This window comes from Apodemus sylvaticus, chromosome 4, assembly GCF_947179515.1.
Source record: "Apodemus sylvaticus chromosome 4, mApoSyl1.1, whole genome shotgun sequence".
NCBI lineage: Eukaryota > Metazoa > Chordata > Mammalia > Rodentia > Muridae > Apodemus > Apodemus sylvaticus.
Window position 1 is genome coordinate 59,776,060 of NC_067475.1, and position 19,264 is coordinate 59,795,323.

General features: G+C 37.4%; 1 protein-coding gene across 2 annotated transcripts in view; it reads left to right on the forward strand.

The window, feature by feature from the left end:
- Magi3 (membrane associated guanylate kinase, WW and PDZ domain containing 3) overlaps window positions 1–19,264 on the forward strand; it is a 254,253-nt gene that overhangs the window by 128,420 nt on the left and 106,569 nt on the right. For both annotated transcript variants that reach the window (XM_052179584.1, XM_052179585.1), the window contains exon 2: window positions 2,599–2,715. In XM_052179584.1, the coding sequence (XP_052035544.1) occupies window positions 2,599–2,715 (117 nt within the window). The remainder of the gene's footprint in view (window positions 1–2,598; window positions 2,716–19,264) is intronic.

Below are 19,264 nucleotides of genomic sequence, written 5' to 3' on the forward strand. Positions count from 1 at the left end.
TAAACAAGAACTCTACATTTAGTGTCTAGTTGCATGTTTTATTTAAAATGCAGTTTTGATTGCAGTTGTCTCTTTCTTTTCTTTGTGACTGCCCATCCCAGTAGAAGTTGATGGTAAAACCTAGTGTGATTCCAGGTCTGATAATTATGGGCATTACTCTTTAAATTTAGCCTTTTCTGTGCTAACTGGTTTTTAAATACATCAAAGGCCTTTAAAATAAGAGTTGGGTTAACTTCCTTTTCTCTTAAGGAATCCACCATGCAAAATAATTTGTGATTTTGAACTTTATTGTGGCTTTATCTTTTAATTATCTTTAAGCTAAAAGACATTATTTCTATAACTTAGTTTTAAGCATTTTATAGTTATCTCTAAATTATGCCATTATCTTAAAAGTTTTGAGTTTAAGAAAAGCTAAAGTCTTGATTCAAATTATCTTTTTTAGTTATACATGTATTTTTTTTTTTTAACAAAACTAAATCTTTTCCAAAAGATAATGTCGGTGAGTCAAGTTTTGGATTTTGGCACTTATGTTATTGTTTTAAATGAAAAGGAAGTAGACACATTTCTGTTCATTCAAAAGCCTATCCAAGGGCTAGAGAGATGGCTCAGTGGTTAAGAGCATTGACTGCTCTTCCTGAGGTCCTGAGTTCAATTCCCAGCAACCACATGATGGCTCACTACCATCCTTAATGGGATCCGACGCCCTCTTCTGGTGTGTCTGAAGTCATCGATAGTGTACTCACATATATAAAATAAATAAATCTTTAAAAAAAAAAAAAGCCTATCCAAATATCCGAAAGTTTCAGCTATGTGTTACAATCCTCCAAAGCTTTTATTATAAAGAACTTGAGACTCCCCTTACCAAATTGTAAAAATACTTAATGAACTCATTATGAGGTTGATTTGTGTTCAGTGAGTATTGAGCAGTATTGGTTATATATTAGGTTTTTCAGCTATTTAGCAATGAGCACATGCTGGAGTATAAATAAAAAGTAAGAAAATATCATTTTGAATTGGGGTGAGTTGGTGGGACCCTAAGTGTCTGGACAAAGCATCTTGTAAGTTAGGGGTTGTTCTATGTCCATCACTGTAACTATCTGCAGAGCTGTTGGTTGTCATCACAGTGGTTCTCCCCCTTCCTCCATGTCTGCTTTGTTAAGACAAGGGAATTGTTTTGGTTTGTGTTTATTACTATGAGCTAAATGTTATCTCTGAACTTTAGAAACAAGTTGATTTTCTGGTTATGTTGCCATGTAGGTTCTGTGTATTTATACGTAGTAGAGAAGAACAAAAAAGATTAGAGATGCATTTTTATGGAATAGTAGATAAAAGGTTAAACTGATCAGTAGTAAGCTTTTGTTCTAAAACCTTAATGTGGATATGTTGTTCCAAATAAAACTCAATGTAGTCAGCTAGTCATTTCTTATGCAGTGAGATAATGTTTTGTCTGAGCCTTAATCTTTTCTAATTATCCACTGTCTTGTCTAATGAACAATGTTTACACTGCTTTTTCATTTAAACTTAAGTCTTAGTTACAAATCATAGCTTTGAGATTTCTGCAACCTTCTGTTTACTGTTCCTATTACACATTTCCAAAGAAATAACAGAAAACATTTGACTGTCTTACTTATTCATACTGTATTTAGGAATCAACAAGTAGAGTGACTGTTCTGGTAGGGCCCAACATGGGTGTTTTTGTTTTTGTTTTCGTGTCAAAGAGCAGGAGTGAAGAATAAATTAATTAGGATAAGAGATTGCCAAAGCTGGAACATGTGGGACTTACTGCATCCTGAGCAAGATTTTGGATTTTATTTCAAGTGCAATAGAAAGTCATGAGGATGGGGGCATCTTTACACATGAACTGACCTCATCTGTTTTACATCTCACTCTGGTGACTGTGTATGAGGGCTAGGAAGAAAGGAGACACAATGAATGTAAGTAAGCTGATTAGAAGGGTGTTTCCAGATGAGAAATGATGGTGGTAGATTAGATTAGGATGCCATTGATGAAAATTGTTATGATTTGGAAGCTGACAAAAATTGCTAATAGATAGGTCTAAAAGACAGAGGTGGAGAGAAATCAAGGATGGCTTTTAGATTTGGAGTGCTCTTCCAGCTGGTGGTGCTGCCCTGTTCTAAGAAAACTGGGGTAGTTGGTGGAAGAGTTTTGTGTTGTCTGTCTGATATTTGAAGTGTGTATCTGAGATATGCTGATATGCCATCTGCAATGTATATAAGTGAGGTTGGAGTTAAAGATAACAGCAATGAACATATGATCTGAATTTGAAGCCTTTAGGATATTATGCTTAAAGCCATGAGACTGACTGAGATTACTTTGAATGTTCATTATACTCTCTGTTCTATATGTTCTCTTGTCTCATAAAATTATACCCAAATTATATTGCAGTCATTTATTTTAATTATAGTATTTATAATAATTTGGTATTACTTACCTTCTTGTAGGTCAAATACTGATTTCCATGTCCTGTTACTAGCCAAATGATTTAAAGATATTTGATTATTATTTTTATATATTTAAATGAATATCTCATAGTTATATTTTGTTTTCTCTGTTTTTTTTTTGTTTTGTTTTTTGTAGGCAAAGTCATAAATAAAGATTTGCGACACTACCTGAGTCTCCAGTTTCAGAAAGGATCAATTGACCACAAACTACAGCAAGTCATCAGAGATAATCTCTATTTGAGAACCATCCCATGTAAGTACATGATGGAGTAGAGAAATGAGACTTAATTAAACATCTAGAAATAATTTAGTGAAGTGTTTAAAAAAATATTTTAACAATGGGTAAAAGTGCTTGCTGCCATGTCTGAGTATGACTTTCATAACCCACCTGGTAGAACTAAGAGCCAACTCTCACAAGCTGTCTTTCGACTTTCATACATCCTATATACAGGCACACGCATACACACATACACACACAAGCTGCATAAATGCACTCATGTACTCATACATTGAGGTACATGCACATGCTTACAAATATAAAAACATGTATTTTGTATGAAGTTGTGAAGACTATGTTGGGGACACAAATGAAACAAAAATCGAATGTGAAGAAAATTCTCCTAAAGCCTGTATGTGTTCAGTTTTAAGTAGAAAAGGAAGGATAGTACAACTTTATACGTTGCTTCAGGGCATGCTGTTTCATCTATTTGGAATAAAGAGTCATTTGTGTTTAAAAAAAATAAGTAGAAAAAACTTGAAGCCTCCATATTGTGACTTCTAACAAAGTGAGGAATACAGTTTAAAAAATGTACTTACGTTGTTGAGAATAGTTTTAGCTATCCTGGGTTTTTTGTTATTCCAGATGAATTTGAGAATTGCTTTTTCTCACTCTGTGAAAAACTGAGTTGGGATTTTGTTGGGGATTTCATTGAATCTGTAGATCACTTTTGGCAAGATGGCCATTTTAACTATATTAATCCTGCCAATCCACGAGCATGGAAGATTTTTCCATTTTCTGAGGTCTTCTTCGATTTCCTTCTTCAGAGACCTGAAATTCTTGTCATATAGCTCTTTCACTTGTTTGGTTAGAGTCACACCAAGATACTTTATATTGTTTGTGGCTATTGTGAAGGGTGTCATTTCCCTAACTTCTTTCTCAGCCTGCTTATCCTTTGAGTATAGGAAGGCAACAGATTTGCTTGCTGGGAGAATCAGTATCCCTGACTTCAAGCAATACTACAGAGCAATAGTGTTAAAAACTGCATGGTATCAATGACAGACAAGTGGATCAATGGAATAGAATTGAAGAACCAGAAATGAATCCACACACCTATGGTCACTTGATCTTCGACAAAGGAGCCGAAAACATCCAGTGGAAAAAGGATAGCCTTTTCAACAAATGGTGCTGGTTCAATTGGAGGCCAGCATGTAGAAGAATGCGAATTGATCCATTCTTATCTCCATGTACTAAACTTCACACCAAGTGGATCAAGGACCTCCATGTAAAACCAGACACACTGAAACTAATAGAAAAGAAACTGGGGAAGACCCTTGAGGACATGGGCACAGGGGAAAAGTTCCTGAACAGAACACCAATAGCTTATGCTCTAAGATCAAGAATTGACAAATGGGACCTCATAAAATTACAAAGTTTCTGTAAGGCAAAGGACACTGTTAAAAGGACAAAACAGCAACCAACAAATTGGGAAAGGATAGTCACCAACCCTACATCTGATAGAGGGCTAATATCCAATATATAAAAAAAACTCAAGAAGTTAGACCCCAGGGAACCAAATAACCCTATTAAAAAATGGGGTACAGATCTAAACAAAGAATTTTCACCTGAAGAAATTCAGATGGCCGAGAGGCACCTTAAGAAGTGCTCAACAAGCCAGGTGGTGGTGGCGCACGCCTGTAATCCCAGCACTCTGGGAGGTAGAGGCAGGCGGATTTCTGAGTTCAAGGCCAGCCTGGTCTACAGAGTGAGTTCCAGGACAGCCAGGGCTACACAGAGAAACCCTGTCTCGAAAAAACCAAATCCAAAAAAACCAAAAAAAACCAAAAACAAACAAACAAAAAAGAAAACAAGAAGTGCTCAACATCATTAGTCATTAGGGAAATGCAAATCAAAACAACCCTGAGATTTCACCTTACACCAGTCAGAATGGCTAAGGTCAAAAACTCAGGAGACAGCAGATGTTGGCGAGGATGTGGAGAAAGAGGAACACTCCTCCACTGCTGGTGGGGCTGTAAGATGGTACAACCACTTTGGAAATCAGTCTGGAGGTTCCTCAGAAAACTGGACATGACACTTCCAGAGGAGGGGGTATCTGGGAAAGGGGAAATCATTTGGAATGTAAACAAAAAATATAGAAAATAAAAATATTTTAAAAAATGTACTTACTTATTCTATAAAAAATATTTAATTTCCAGTTATTTTGAATGCATGAATGTTTTTTCTGAATGTATGTCTATCACATGCATGCAGTGACCTCTGTGGCCAGAAGAGGGCATCAAACCTTTTGGGTGTGGCATTGTAGACAGCTGTGAACTGGGTGTGTCATGTGTGTGCTGGGGCTCAAGCTTGGATCCAGGGGAAGACAGCCAATGCTCTTAACTGCTGAGTCACTGCACAGCTTCTGTTAACTGTTCTTAACTAGATTTTATTCCAAAAGGTAAAATTTGAAAGCCAATGCCTTATGCACTAAAACCAAGTAATTAAAACATTACTGGCTATAGAATCTACCCCTTTCCCAGTGAGGAAAGGAAGCAAGTATTTCCTTCTGTGTGTAATCTATTTTGATTTTTTATTTAGTTATAGGTCTTAGTAAAGAATCTGGATATTGATGTACTGGTGGGTTTTTGGTATTGAGAAGTCGTACATACTGAGTTTTGGCTTTAGTTAGTATGGACTGGAGAAGAATAAAAAGCAGTAAACAAACACATATAAAAGCATCCTTTTGAGTATAGGAAGGCCACTGATTTGCTTGAGTTGATTTTGTAACCTGCCACTTTGCTGAAGTTGTTTATCAGCTGTAGGAGCTCTCTAGTGGAGTTCTTTGGGTCACTTAGGTAGACGATCATGTCGTCTGCAAATAATGATAGTTTGACTTCCTCCTTTCCAATTTGTATGCCTTTGACCTCCTTATGTTGTCGAATTGCCCGAGCTAGTACCTCAAGTACAATATTGAAAAGATAAGGAGAAAGGGGGCAGCCTTGTCTGGTCCCTGATTTCAGTGGGATTACTTCAAGTTTCTCTCCGTTTAGTTTGATGCTGGCTACCGGTTTGCTGTATATTGCTTTTACTATGTTTAGGTATGGGCCTTGAATTCCTGTTCTCTCCAAGACTTTAAGCATGAAAGGATGCTGAATTTTGTCAAATGCTTTTTCAGCATCCAATGAAATGACCATGTGGTTTTGTTCTTTGAGTTTGTTTATGTAGTGGATTGTATTGATGGATTTCCGTATATTGAACCAACCCTGCATTCCCGGGATAAAGCCTACTTGATCATGGTGGATGATCGTTTTGATGTGTTCTTGGATTCGGTTGGCAAGAATTTTGTTGAGTATTTTTGCATCGATGTTCATAAGGGAAATTGGTCTGAAGTTCTCTTTCTTTGTTGGATCTTTGTGTGGCTTTGGTATCAGCGTAATTGTGGCTTCGTAGAAGGAATTGGGTAGTGTTCCTTCTGTTTCTATTTTGTGGAATAGTTTGAAGAGTATTGGTGTTAACTCTTCTTTGAAGGTCTGGTAGAATTCTGCACTGAAACCATCTGGTCCTGTGCTTTTTTTGGTTGGAAGACTTTCTATGACTCCTTCTATTTCTTTAGGCTTTATGGGACTGTTTAGATGGTCTAGTTGGTCCTGATTTAATTTTGGTATTTGGTATCTGTCAAGGAAATTGTCCATTTCCTCCAGATTCTCCAGTTGTGTTGAGTACAGGCTCTTGTAGTAGGATCTGATGATTTTTTGGATTTCCTCAGTTTCCGTTGTTATGTCTCCCTTTTCATTTCTAAGTTTGTTAATTTGGATACTTTCTCTGTGCCCTTTGGTTCCTATACTCAAAGGATAAACAGGCTGAGAAAGAAATTAGGGAAATGACCCCCTTCACAATAGCCACAAACAGTATAAAGTATCTTGGGGTGACTCTTACCAAACATGCGAAAGATCTGTATGGCAAGAACTTCAAGACTCTGAAGAAGGAAATGGAAGAAGACCTCAAAAAATGGGAAAACCTCCCATGCTCATGGATCGGTAGAATCAATATAGTTAAAATGGCCATTTTGCCTAAAGCACTATACAGATTCAATGCAATACCCATCAAAATCCCAACTCAATTCTTCACAGAGTTAGAAAGAGCAATTATCAAATTCATCTGGAACAACAAAAAACCCAGGATAGCTAAAACTATTCTCAGCAACAAAAGAAAATCTGGGGGAATCAGTATCCCTGACCTCAAGCAATACTACAGAGCAATAGTGTTAAAAACTGCATGGTATTGGTACAGTGACAGGCAGGAGGATCAATGGAACAGGATTGAAGATCCAGAAATGAACCCACACACCTATGGCCACTTGATCCTCGACAAAGAGGCTGAAAACATCCAATGGAAAAAAGATAGCCTTTTCAACAAATGGTGCTGGTTCAACTGGAGGTCAGCATGCAGAAGAATGCGAATTGATCCATCCTTGTCTCCTTGTACTAAGCTCAAATCCAAATGGATCAAGGACCTCCACATAAAGCCAGACACTCTGAAGCTAATAGAAAAGAAACTGGGGAAGACCCTTGAGGACATCGGTACAGGGAGAAAGTTTCTGAACAGAACACCAATAGCGTATGCTCTAAGAGCAAGAATTGACAAATGGGACCTCATAAGGTTACAGAGTTTCTGTAAGGCAAAGGACACCATCAAGAGGACAGATCGGCAACCAACAAATTGGGAAAAGATCTTCACCAATCCTACATCAGATAGAGGGCTAATATCCAATATATATAAAGAACTCAAGAAGTTAGACTCCAGAAAACCGAACAACCCTATTAAAAAATGGGGTACAGAGTTAAACAAAGAATTCTCACCTGAAGAACTTCGGATGGCGGAGAAGCATCTTAAAAAATGCTCCACTTCATTAGTCATTAGGGAAATGCAAATCAAAACAACCCTAAGATTTCATCTTACACCAGTCAGAATGGCTAAGATTAAAAATTCAGGAGACAGCAGGTGTTGGAGAGGGTGCGGAGAAAGAGGAACACTCCTCCACTGCTGGTGGGGTTGCAAATTGGTACAACCACTCTGGAAAGCAGTCTGGCGGTTCCTCCGAAAACTGGGCACCTCACTTCCAGAAGATCCTGCTATACCACTCCTGGGCATATACCCAGAGGATTCCCCACCATGTAATAAGGATACATGCTCTACTATGTTCATAGCAGCCCTATTTATAATTGCCAGATGCTGGAAAGAACCCAGGTATCCCTCAACAGAAGAGTGGATACAAAAAATGTGGTATATCTACACAATGGAGTACTATTCAGCCATTAGAAACAATGAATTCATGAAATTCTTAGGCAAATGGATGGAGCTAGAGAACATCATACTAAGTGAGGTAACCCAGACTCAAAAGGTGAATCATGGTATGCACTCACTAATAAGTGGTTATTAACCTAGAAAACTGGAATACCCAAAACATAATCCACACATCAAATGAGATACAAGAAGAAAGCAGGAGTGGTCCCTGGTTCTGGAAAGACTCAGTGAAACAGTATTTGGCAAAACCAGAACGGGGAACTGGGAAGGGGTGGGAGGGAGGACAGGGGAAGAGAAGGGGGCTTACGGGACTTTCGGGGAGTGGGGGGGGGCTAGAAAAAGGGAAATCATTTGAAATGTAAATAAAATAATAAAAAAAAAAAGAAAAAAAAAAAAAAAAAAAAAGCATCCTTTTAATTATATTTAGTATCTTAGTTACATTTCTTGCTGTGAAGAGACATGATCAAGGCAACTTATGCAAGAAAACTTTCTATTGGAGGCTACTTACTATTTCAGAGTTAGTCTGTGACCATCATAGAGGGAGCAGGGCAGCTAACAGGCAGGCATGGTGCTAGAGCAGTAGCTAAGAGCTTATCTGTATTCACAAATTAGAGGAGGAAGGGAGGGGGAGGGGGAGAATGCACAAGCATTATCTGAATAACCTGGGCTTTTGAAACCCCAAACCCAGTTCCTATGATGTACTTCCTCCAACAAGGCCACACCTCTTCATTCTTTTCAAAAGTTCTACCAGCTGGACACTAAGCACTGGAGTATAGGGACCTATGGGACCATTCTCATTCAAGCCACCATAGTTTTCCTCTTCAATTTATTTGTAGATTCTTTTTTTCTTTTTAGCATTTAGTATATTTTATTATTTGAATGTATTTTGAGTATATTAACCCTGGACATGCATTACAGTTTCTGGAATAAAGGTTTTTCTTTAATCTTGTATATTTTGAATAAGGATGATCATGGGAAAGCCAGACATCAGTTTACTAAACCTTAAGCCAACATTAAGAACAATTTAAATAAAGAGAATCTTTACAACCAGGCCCTGTGGTAAACTTATCTAAGGCTAATTTATTTTTTTTCTGTAGATTCTTTTGGATACTGCCTTTCATTCTGCAGTTCTTGGTTGCCTTTATTTTGTTTACTCTTGCATAATGACCAGTCTCTCACCACAGATTCCTCATTGTGGTTTGAAAATTACAGTTCCTCTATACGTAGATCCTTACCCTGCTTAGATTATTTTCCCCTCTCCTTCAACTTCCGCCTGTCTCTCCCAACAAAGAACATTACATAGAAATAGTGAAATAACAGAATTTAGAACCTTGACTTAGCACCAATCCCCATGCTTTCTTTTCCTCCTTTTTCTTTCTTCCTCTTTCTTCCCTCTCCTTCTTGTCCTCCTCTTCCTCTTCATCTGTAATTATGATTGTTCAAAGCTTGTTTTATGCTAGATTTCCCAAGAAAACTTTTTAGCAGTTTAAGAAAAGTTTTAGCAGTTAGTGGCTTTTATACTTCGTTTATTTGGATAGATATTAAATTTGGGATCTTATTTTTTTTCCTTGATTATGTTAATGGTAGCAAGCAGTTATCTAATTGGTTCCTGGCATAAAGCCTTGTTTAAAAAGATTTTTATAGCAATCTGATTTTCATTGCCTCTTAAGTAACTTACCATTATATCTGATGAACAACTCAGGATAGCATTTTATTTATTTTATAACATCACTTTATTGAAACAAACTCATAAATAAAAATATCATACAGCCAGATTAATGTAGCTACTCAAATGAACTCTTGCCCAGTCCTTGACTTACTGTGTGTCAGTAATTTGTGTTCAGTTAGGATAGTCATCCTGTGTTCAGTTAGCATAGCCATCCTGCAGCCGTGGGGCTTTGCCTAGAGGTTTACACACTTCACTCAACTACAGCTGGACTCAGTGATCCACCACACAAAGGACAGACACAACAGAGTTGGAACTGTAAACACAGTTGGCTTTACATCCTCCATCAGGATGCATGTGTCCTTCCAACTGCACTACATCTTCCCTCATCATCTTATCTTTTCCTGTTCTCTCTACTTAAAAAAAGTATCTATAAAAAAACTTGAAAAACAAATCATTCACCAGAATTAACCAGGTCCAACGTCTATACATGTCAATGAACTTCTATACAGTTCGAATAGCCATTTGGAATAGAAGGTGTGCAACCCAAATTCTATTTATACTTTCACTGTTGGAATATATTTTATGTACTTATCCACCACCAAACCCACAAGAGAACAGAAATGCTCAATGTTAGGGATGAAGAAGGAATGCACTCAGCTAATGGACACCAGTTATAAAGGAAGCTATAAAGCTAATTATCTTTTCTAATTCTAATTCAGTTGTGGCCTTTTCAGGGCAATGCTTTTATTTTATTTTTTCAGTATTTTTATTTTCTATATTCTTTGTTTACATTCCAAATGATTTCCCCTTTCCCCGATCCCCCCTCCCCATATGTCCCATAAACCTTCTTCTCTCCATCCATTCTCCAATCACCTCCCTCCTTTTTCTCTGTCCTTATATTCCCCTCCAATGCTAGATCAATACTTTCCAGGGTCAGGACCCTCTCCATACTTCTTCATGGGAGTCAATTGTTATGCGATTTGTGCCTTGGGTATTCAGGGCTTCTGGGCCAATTAATATCCACTCATCAGAGATTGCATTCCATGTGTATTCTTTTGTGATTGGGTTACCTCACTTAGAATGATATTTTCCAGATCAAACCATTTGCCTAAAAATTTTGTGAATTCATTGTTTCTAATTGCTGAGTAGTATTCCATTGTGTAAATATACCACATTTTCTGTATCCATTCCTCCTTTGAGGGGCATCTGGGTTCTTTCCAGCTTCTGTCTATTATAAATAAGGCTGCTATGAACATAATGGAGCATGTGTCTTTATTGCATGCCGGGGAATACTTTGGGTATATGCCCAGGAGAGGTATAGCAGGGTCCTCTGGAAGTGTCATGTCCAGTTTTCTGAGGAACCTCCAGACTGATTTCCAAAGTGGTTGTACCATCTTACAGCCCCACCAGCAGTGGAGGAGTGTTCCTCTTTCTCCACATCCTCGCCAACACCTGCTGTCTCCTGAGTTTTTGACCTTAGCCATTCTGACTGGTGTAAGGTGAAATCTCAGGGTTGTTTTGATCTGCATTTCCCTAATGACTAATGATGTTGAAGGGCAATGCTTTTAAGTTTCATAGATGTTCCCTTGATAAAATACATTATGAAAAAAATAAAGATATACTTCTAAGACTGTCTTCCTTACTGTCCTCTGCCCCTTCTATATTTGCTTTATAGTTTGCTTTATTATCTTGGGTTTGCATTTTTCCATAGTGTAGTATCTTGTCCTAGAAAGAAGCTACAATCTAAATAGTTTTAGTTCATAGGATTGTAAGGAATTGCAGCCTTTCAGAGCTTAGTAGGACTTCTTAGCTTGCTTAAAATTGAAATGTCTAAACATTTCTTCTTGAACCTGGAAACAATGATACATTAGTAACATTTAGCAAATGTAATGGTCACATATGATCTTTAAATACCATTCTTATTAAAAGATTCCAGATCTATATGGAGAAGATTCTGGTAACAGGTCGGAGACAATAAAAGTATAAATGAGACTAATTATCTGGTTGTACTAGAAAGCATATAAATGCTTAAAACATTATGCAAACATACCAGAATTACACAGAAGCCACAAAGAGGAATTTATTGACTAAAGCCTGAGATCCTGAGGTCTATCCTGCGCAGGAAAGCAGACAGCGCGGACTTCTACAACTTTCTCCTAAGCCTCTGAATAAAGTGTTTCAACAACAATGAAGAAGGAGGAGGAGTAGGAGAGGTGTAGGCAGGTAGAAGCATGGTGTGCAAGAAGACAAGCATTCTTGTAGGAGATGCTGGACTACAGTACAACAGCATCATGGTCCTTAAGAGATGAAGAGACTGTGCTAGGAGGCATTTTCTATGCCACAGCATCAAGGAGAGCAGGGCAGAATATGGCAGGCCCTGAGCAGAGGGAATAGACATATAGATTCAAGAAGTCTAAAGTATCTGGAAAACTCTTTGGAAACTATAGGGTTAACCATTCCCAATGATTACTCAGGGCTTGGAGACATTTGAATTCTAAGCACTGTGAGCAGAGAGACCCCACTTGAACAAAGTTAAATTAAGCAAGGCCTCAAAGGATCAGGGGATATGTATGTAACTTCTCTTTCAGAAAGAGAGGTTGTTTTTAATGTTACAACCCATGCCAAATTAATATTTCTTGCCTGCCTATAACATTAAAACATTGTTCTTCTACCCTCCAGTACACTGCTAAGCTTTGTCACTAGAAGGCATAGGAAGGATTCTGGAAAAAGAACAGGTTTCTTCCATTGGTTTCAGTTTGTTTTTGTCTTTTTGCCCTTGCTTTGCAAAAAAGACATCCAGTGAATATCAGCAGTACCTAGTAGTCAGCTTCTCAGTGGAATTTCAGGATACCAGTGGTGCTTTTTGACCTGAACAGCAGCACCATCATTTGTAGCTTCCTGAGTTCTACTGGTATACCTACCAATTGTTGTTATATTGTGGCACTTTGGTGGATCAAGCCACCTTCCTCAGTGGCTTCCCAGGTCCTTGATGTAGTTGCACTACAAGAGGTTTCTGGCGAGTTCAGCAAGTGTTCTAGTTGGTTTTCTATTAACTTAAAAACCCTCTTTACCCACTACCGCTCCCTGTTCAATCAGGTTAGTACTCTACACTGTTCTGACCCACTTCTAGCCTTGACCAACTGAACTGGCACTGTCTCCAAGCAACCCAGTAAGATGGTTTACTCAGTAGACTGTTACCACACCTGCTTGAATGAGATCTGAAATAGAGATTTTTGGGAGTGTTCCCCATAGCAGGCTATTGCCACTTGGGTATTCTTCCTCAGATATAAGTTGGTATTTTTTTTCAGAGTTATCTTTTAGCTCTACTTAGAATTCTTGTTAAATCTCAGTTAATTCTCTGTAAATACTATTATTAGTTCTTTAAACCTTCCCTGTTTAAACCATCCTATGACTTTGCCTTTCTCTTTTCTGGGTCTTGACTGTCAAAGAATTGATAATGATAATGGTCTCAGAAAACAGACTCTCCAAGAAGGGATCTTGAGGGAGGTTTTGGCTGTATTCTTGATCTAGAACCAGTGCTCAGTTCTCTGTGGTGAGAAGTAAGAGGCATACAGCTCATGACAAACTGAGGAATTACAGTTTAATCATGGTATCACCTGTGGTTGACTGTGACAAAATGCCATTGAATCCAGTACCTTAGGAGCTCGAATAGCTGCTGCACTTGGTTGATGTTACAGTAATAATAGCTACAAACATTGTGATGTGGAACAAAGTATTCCATAGGGAATCTGTGCTACAGGAAGAAAGTAGTATGCTTTGATCTAATATTTCATTATTATAAACTAACAACTTTTAAACGATTCCTACCGAATACAGACACTTAATAGAGGAAATCTGTTTTAAAATGGAATATTAGTACAATATAAGTGACAAGTAACTAATTTAAACCATGTATGTTGCTTATGTCTGTAATTCTAGAACTTGATGCCAACAAATTTAAGAGCAACTTGTACTGTAGAACAAGACCTTATTTCAAAAAAGTTCTCTAGATTCGATAATGACATAAACTATGATTTTTTTCACTCCCAAAATGAAAGTGTAAGAGATATTAAGCATCCATTGTATTATATAATAACCTTGGGTCTTGACAAATATTCTAGATATAGAATTTTTTCTTTGAGTAGTGACATTTTCAGCTGGTTAAAAGACTGATTAAAAATGTCTTCACATTAGAATATAGATTAGATTATAGATTATATCATAATTTTATGATGAAAATATTTTATCTATTTCTTTTCAGTTTGGTTTTACCTTGACATATCTACTGCTTTTACTTAAAAAAAATTTCAAGTTCTCATATAATAATTTTCCATGATATTTACTCCTTTTTTTGCATTTTTCTGCTACAGTGTTTATGAAGGATTGAACTTTATAGCAAATATTTTCATAGTGGAAAATGCTCGGGGGTATTACTGGGTGGTATTCAGATAAGTAACCTTCAAACCTCCCAGGAAGGCAAATAGCATTATATGGAGTCCTGTGTTGAAAATGCCAGTTTAAGAACTTAGTTTTCAAAACCTATTTTTTGAAATGGCACCCATAGAACTTATGTGAAGCATAGTTGTACATCTGATCATATTCATGTTGCTTTTGTAAGAAAGACCCACTGTTAGTGAACAGGGCCTTGCAAACACACTTGTAGGGAGTAGCTGCCAGTAAGACTGAATCGATTTTAAATAGTGCTTTCATGTGTGCTTCTATTGTCTGGGAATCCTAGCATGAACAGTTGATACTGCCTTTCAGTATTGTCCATTCTTATTTTCAGTTGATATCGGTCAGGTTCTTTAAACCAATAAGTTCTACATCAAATTGTTAAGACAGTCTCACAGAATTATAATGTAATTTATCCCATTTTCCTTATCAACTTAATTTATTTTTTAGGATTTAGGAAATTTCACTGGATACCTTCTAAAAAGAATTTCTACATGTAAAGATTATATTAATGAATCAGCTATAGTCCTTATATGTTTGTGGGAATATAGAATGATTCATCTTAGAAAAATAATTTGATATTTACATATAAAATTAAATATATATTTACTAATATTAAATATACATATAATAAGTTAAAATATGCTTTTCACCATATGATTCAGCACTTCCTTTTTTTATTCGATATATTTTTTATTTACATTTCAAATGATTTCCCCTTTTCTGGCCCCCCACACCCCGAAAGTCACATCAACCCCCTTCCCTCCCTTTGTTCTCCCATCCACCCCTTCCCACTTCTCTGTTCTGGTTTTGCCCTATACTGCTACACTGAGTCTTTCCAGAACAAGGCCACTCCTCTGTTCTTCTTGTACATTATTTGATGTGTGGATTATGTTTTGGGCATTCCAGTTTTCTAGGCTAATATCCACTTATTAGTGCATACCATGATTAATCTTTTGAGACTGGGTTACCTCACTTAGTATGATGTTCTCCAGCTCCATTCATTTGTCTAAGAATTTCATGAATTCATTGTTTCTAATGGCTGAATAGCACTCCATTGTGTATATATACCACATTTTTTGCATCCATCCTTCCATTGAGGAATACCTGGGTTCTTTCCAGCTTCTGGCTATTATAAATAGGGCTGCTATGAACATAGTAGAGCATGTATCCTTATTGCCTGCTGGGGAATCCTCTGGGTATATGCCTAGGAGTGGTATAGCAGGATCCTCTGGAAGTGACGTGCCCGGTTTTCTGAGGAACTGCCAGACTGATTTCCAGAGTGGTTGTACCAATTTGCAACTCCACCAACAGTGGAGGAGTGTTCCTCTTTCTCCACATCCTCACCAACACCTGCTACTCCTGAATTTTTAATCGTAGCCATTCTGACTGGTGTAAGGTGAAATCTCAGGGTTGTTTTGATTTGCATTTCCCTAATGACTAATGAAGTTGAGCATTTTTAAGATGCTTCTCAGCCATGTGAAGTTCTTCGGGTGAAAATTCTTTGTTTAGCTCTGTACCCCATTTTTAATAGGGTTATTTGGCTTTCTGGGGTCTAACTTCTTGAGTTCTTTATATATATTGGATATTATCCCTCTATCTGATGTAGGGTTGGTGAAGATCTTTTCCCAATTTGTTGGTTGCCGATTTGTCCTTTTGATGGTGTCCTTTGCCTTTGTAATTTTATGAGGTCCCATTTGTCAATTCTTGATCTTAGAGCATATGCTATTGGAACTTTCTCCCTGTACCGATGTCCTCAAGGGTCTTCCCCAGTTTCTTTTCTATTAGCTTGAGAGTGTCTGGCTTTATGTAGAGGTCCTTGATCCATTTGGAGTTGAGCTTAGTACGAGGAGATAAGGATGGATCAATTCGCATTCTTCTGCATGCTGACCTCCAGCTGAACCAGCACCATTTGTTGAAAAGGCTATCTTTTTTCCACTGGATGTTTTCAGCTACTTTGTCAAGGATCAAGTGGCCATAGGTGGTGGGTTCATTTCTGGATCTTCAATCGTATTCCATTGATCCACCTGCCTGTCACTGTACCAATACCATGCAGTTTTTAACACTATTGCTTGGTAGTATTGCTTGAGATCAGGGATACTGATTCCCCACAGAATTTCTTTTGTTGTTGAGAATAGTTTTGGCTATCCTAGGTTTTTTGTTATTCCAGATGAATTTGAGAATTGTTCTTTCTAACTCTATGAAGAACTGAGTTGGGATTTTGATGGTATTGCATTGAATCTGTATATTGCTTTTGGCAAAATGGCCATTTTAACTATATTAATCTATGAGCATGAGAGATTTTTCCATTTTCTGAGGTCTTCTTCCATTTCCTTCTTCAGAGTCTTGAAGTTATTGTCATACAGATCTTTCACTTGTTTGGTCAATACTGTTTATGGCTATTGTGAAGGGTGTCATTTCCCTAATTTCTTTCTCAGCCTGCTTATCCTTTGAGTATAGGAAGGCTACTGATTTGCTTGAGTTGACTTTATAACGTGACACTTTGCTGAAGTTGTTTATCAGCTGTAGGAGTTCTCTAGTGGAGTTTTTTTTTTTGGTCACTTAGGTAGACTATCATATCATCTGCAAATAGTGATAGTTTGACTTCTTTCTTTCCAATCTGTATCCCTTTGACCTCCTTATGTTGTCTAATTGCCCAAGCTAGTACCTCCAGTACAATATTGAAAAGATAAGGAGAAAGGGGGCAGCCTTGTCTAGTCCCTGATTTTAGTGGGATTGCTTCAAGTTTCTCTCCATTTAGTTTGATGCTGGCTACCAGTTTGTTGTATATTGCTTTTACTATGTTTAGTTATGGGCCTTGAATTCCTGTTCTTTCCAAGACTTTTATCATGAAAGGATGCTGAATTTTGTCGAATGCTTTTTTAGCATCCAATGAAATGACCATGTAGGTTTTTTCTTTGAGTTTGTTTATGTAGTGGATTGCATTGATGGATTTCCGCATATTGAACCAACCCTGCATCCCTGGAATAAAGCCTACTTGATCATGGTGGATGATCATTTTGATGTGTTCTTGGATTCGGGTGGCAAGAGTTTTATTGAGTATTTTTGCATTGATGTTCATAAGGGAAATTGGTCTGAAGTTTTCTTTCTTTGTTGGATCTTTGTGTGGTTTTGGTATCAGCTTAATTGTGGTTTCGTAGAACGAGTTGGGTAGTGTTCCTTCTGTTTCTATTTAGTTTGAAGAGTATTGGTGTTAGTTCTTCTTTGAAGTTCTGAAAGAATTCTGCACTGAAACCATCTGGTCCTGTGCTTTTTTTTGGTTGGAAGACTTTCTATGACCCCTTCTATTTCTTTAGGGGTTATGGGACTGTTTAGATGATCTATTAGATCCTGATTTATTTTTGGTATTTGGTATCTATCTAGGAAATTATCCATTTCCTCCAGATTCTCCAGTTGTGTTGAATATAGGCTTTTGTAGTAGGATCTGATGATTTTTTGAATTTCCTCAGTTTCTGTTGTTATATCCACCTTTTCATTTCTAATTTTGTTAATTTGGATACTTTCTCTGTGCCCTTTGGTCAGTCTGGCTAAGGGTTTATCTATCTTGTTGATTTTCTCAAAGAACCAGCTCCTGGATTAGTTGATTCTTTGTATGGTTCTCTTTGTTTCCAAAGTTGATTGATTTCAGCCATGAGTTTGATGATTTCCTGTCTTCTTCTCCTCCTGGGTAAAGTAGCTTCTTTTTGTTCCAGAGCTTTCACATGTGCCATTAAGCTGCTAGTGTATGCTCTCTCCTGTTTCTTTTTGGAGGCATTCAGGGCTATGGGTTTTCCTCTTAGCATTCCTTTCTTTGTGTCCCAAAGATTTGGGTATGTTGTACCTTCATTTTTATTAAATTCTAAAAAGTCTCTGATTTCTTTCTTTATTTATTCTTTGGCCAAGTTGTCATTGAGTAGAGTATTGTTCAGCCTCCATTTGTATGTGGGCTTTCTGTTGTTTTTGTTGCTATTGAAGACCACTTTTACTCCATAGTGATCTGATAGGAGGCATGGGATTAGTTGGATCTTCTTATATTTGTTGAGGTCTGTCTTGTGACCAATTATATGGTCGATTTTGGAGAAGGTACCATGAGGTGCTGAGAAAAAGGTATATTCTTTTGCTTTAGGGTGAAATGTTCTATAAATATCAGTTAAATCCAATTGGTCCAAAGCTTCAATTAGTTTTACTGTGTCCCTGCTTAGTTTCTGTTTTCCTGATCAGTCCATTGAGGATAGTGGACTGTGGAAGTCACCCACAATTATTGTGTTAGGTGCAGTGTGTGCTTTGAGCTTTGGTAGTTTCTTTTACAAATGAGGGTGCCCTTACATTTGGCGCATAGATGTTCAGAATTAAGAGTTCTTCTTGGTGGATTTTTCCTTTGACCAGCAAGAAGTGTCCCTCTGTGTCTCTTTTGATGACTTTAGGTTGAAAGTCAATTTTATCTGATATTAGAATGGCTACTCTGGCTTGTTTCCTGAGACCATTGGCTTGTAAAATTGTCTTCCAGTCTTTTACTCTAAGGTAGATTTTGTCTTTGACACTGAGGTGTGTTTCCTGTATAAACAAAAGGTAGGGTCCTGTTTCCTTATCCACTCTATGTCTTTTTATTGGGGAATTGAGTCCATTGATGTTAAGAGATATTAAGGAATAATGATTATTACTTCCTGTCATTTTTTATATTATTTTTATATTTGAGTGGTTATCTTCTTTTGGGTTTGATGAAAGAAGGTTACTATCTTACTTTTTCCAGAGTGTAGTTTCCCTCCTTGTATTGGAGTTTTCCTCCTATTATTCTTTGTAGGGCTGAGTTTGTGGAAAGAGATTGTGTAAATTTGTTTTTGTTATGGAATATTTTGCTTTCTCCATCTATGGTGATTGAGAGTTTTGCTGGGTATAGTAGTCTTAGCTGACATTTGTGTTCTTTTAGAGTCTGCATGTGATCTGCCCAGGATCTTCTAGCCTTCATAGTCTCTGGTGAGAAGTCTGGTGTGATTCTGATAGGTCTTCCTTTATATGTTACTTGGCTTTTTTCTCTTACTGCCTTTAATATTCTTTCTTTGTTTAGTACATTTGGGGTTTTGATTATTATGTGACAGGAGGTATTTCTGCTCAGGTCTAGTCTGTTTGGAGTTCTGTAGGCTTCTTGTATATTCATGGGCA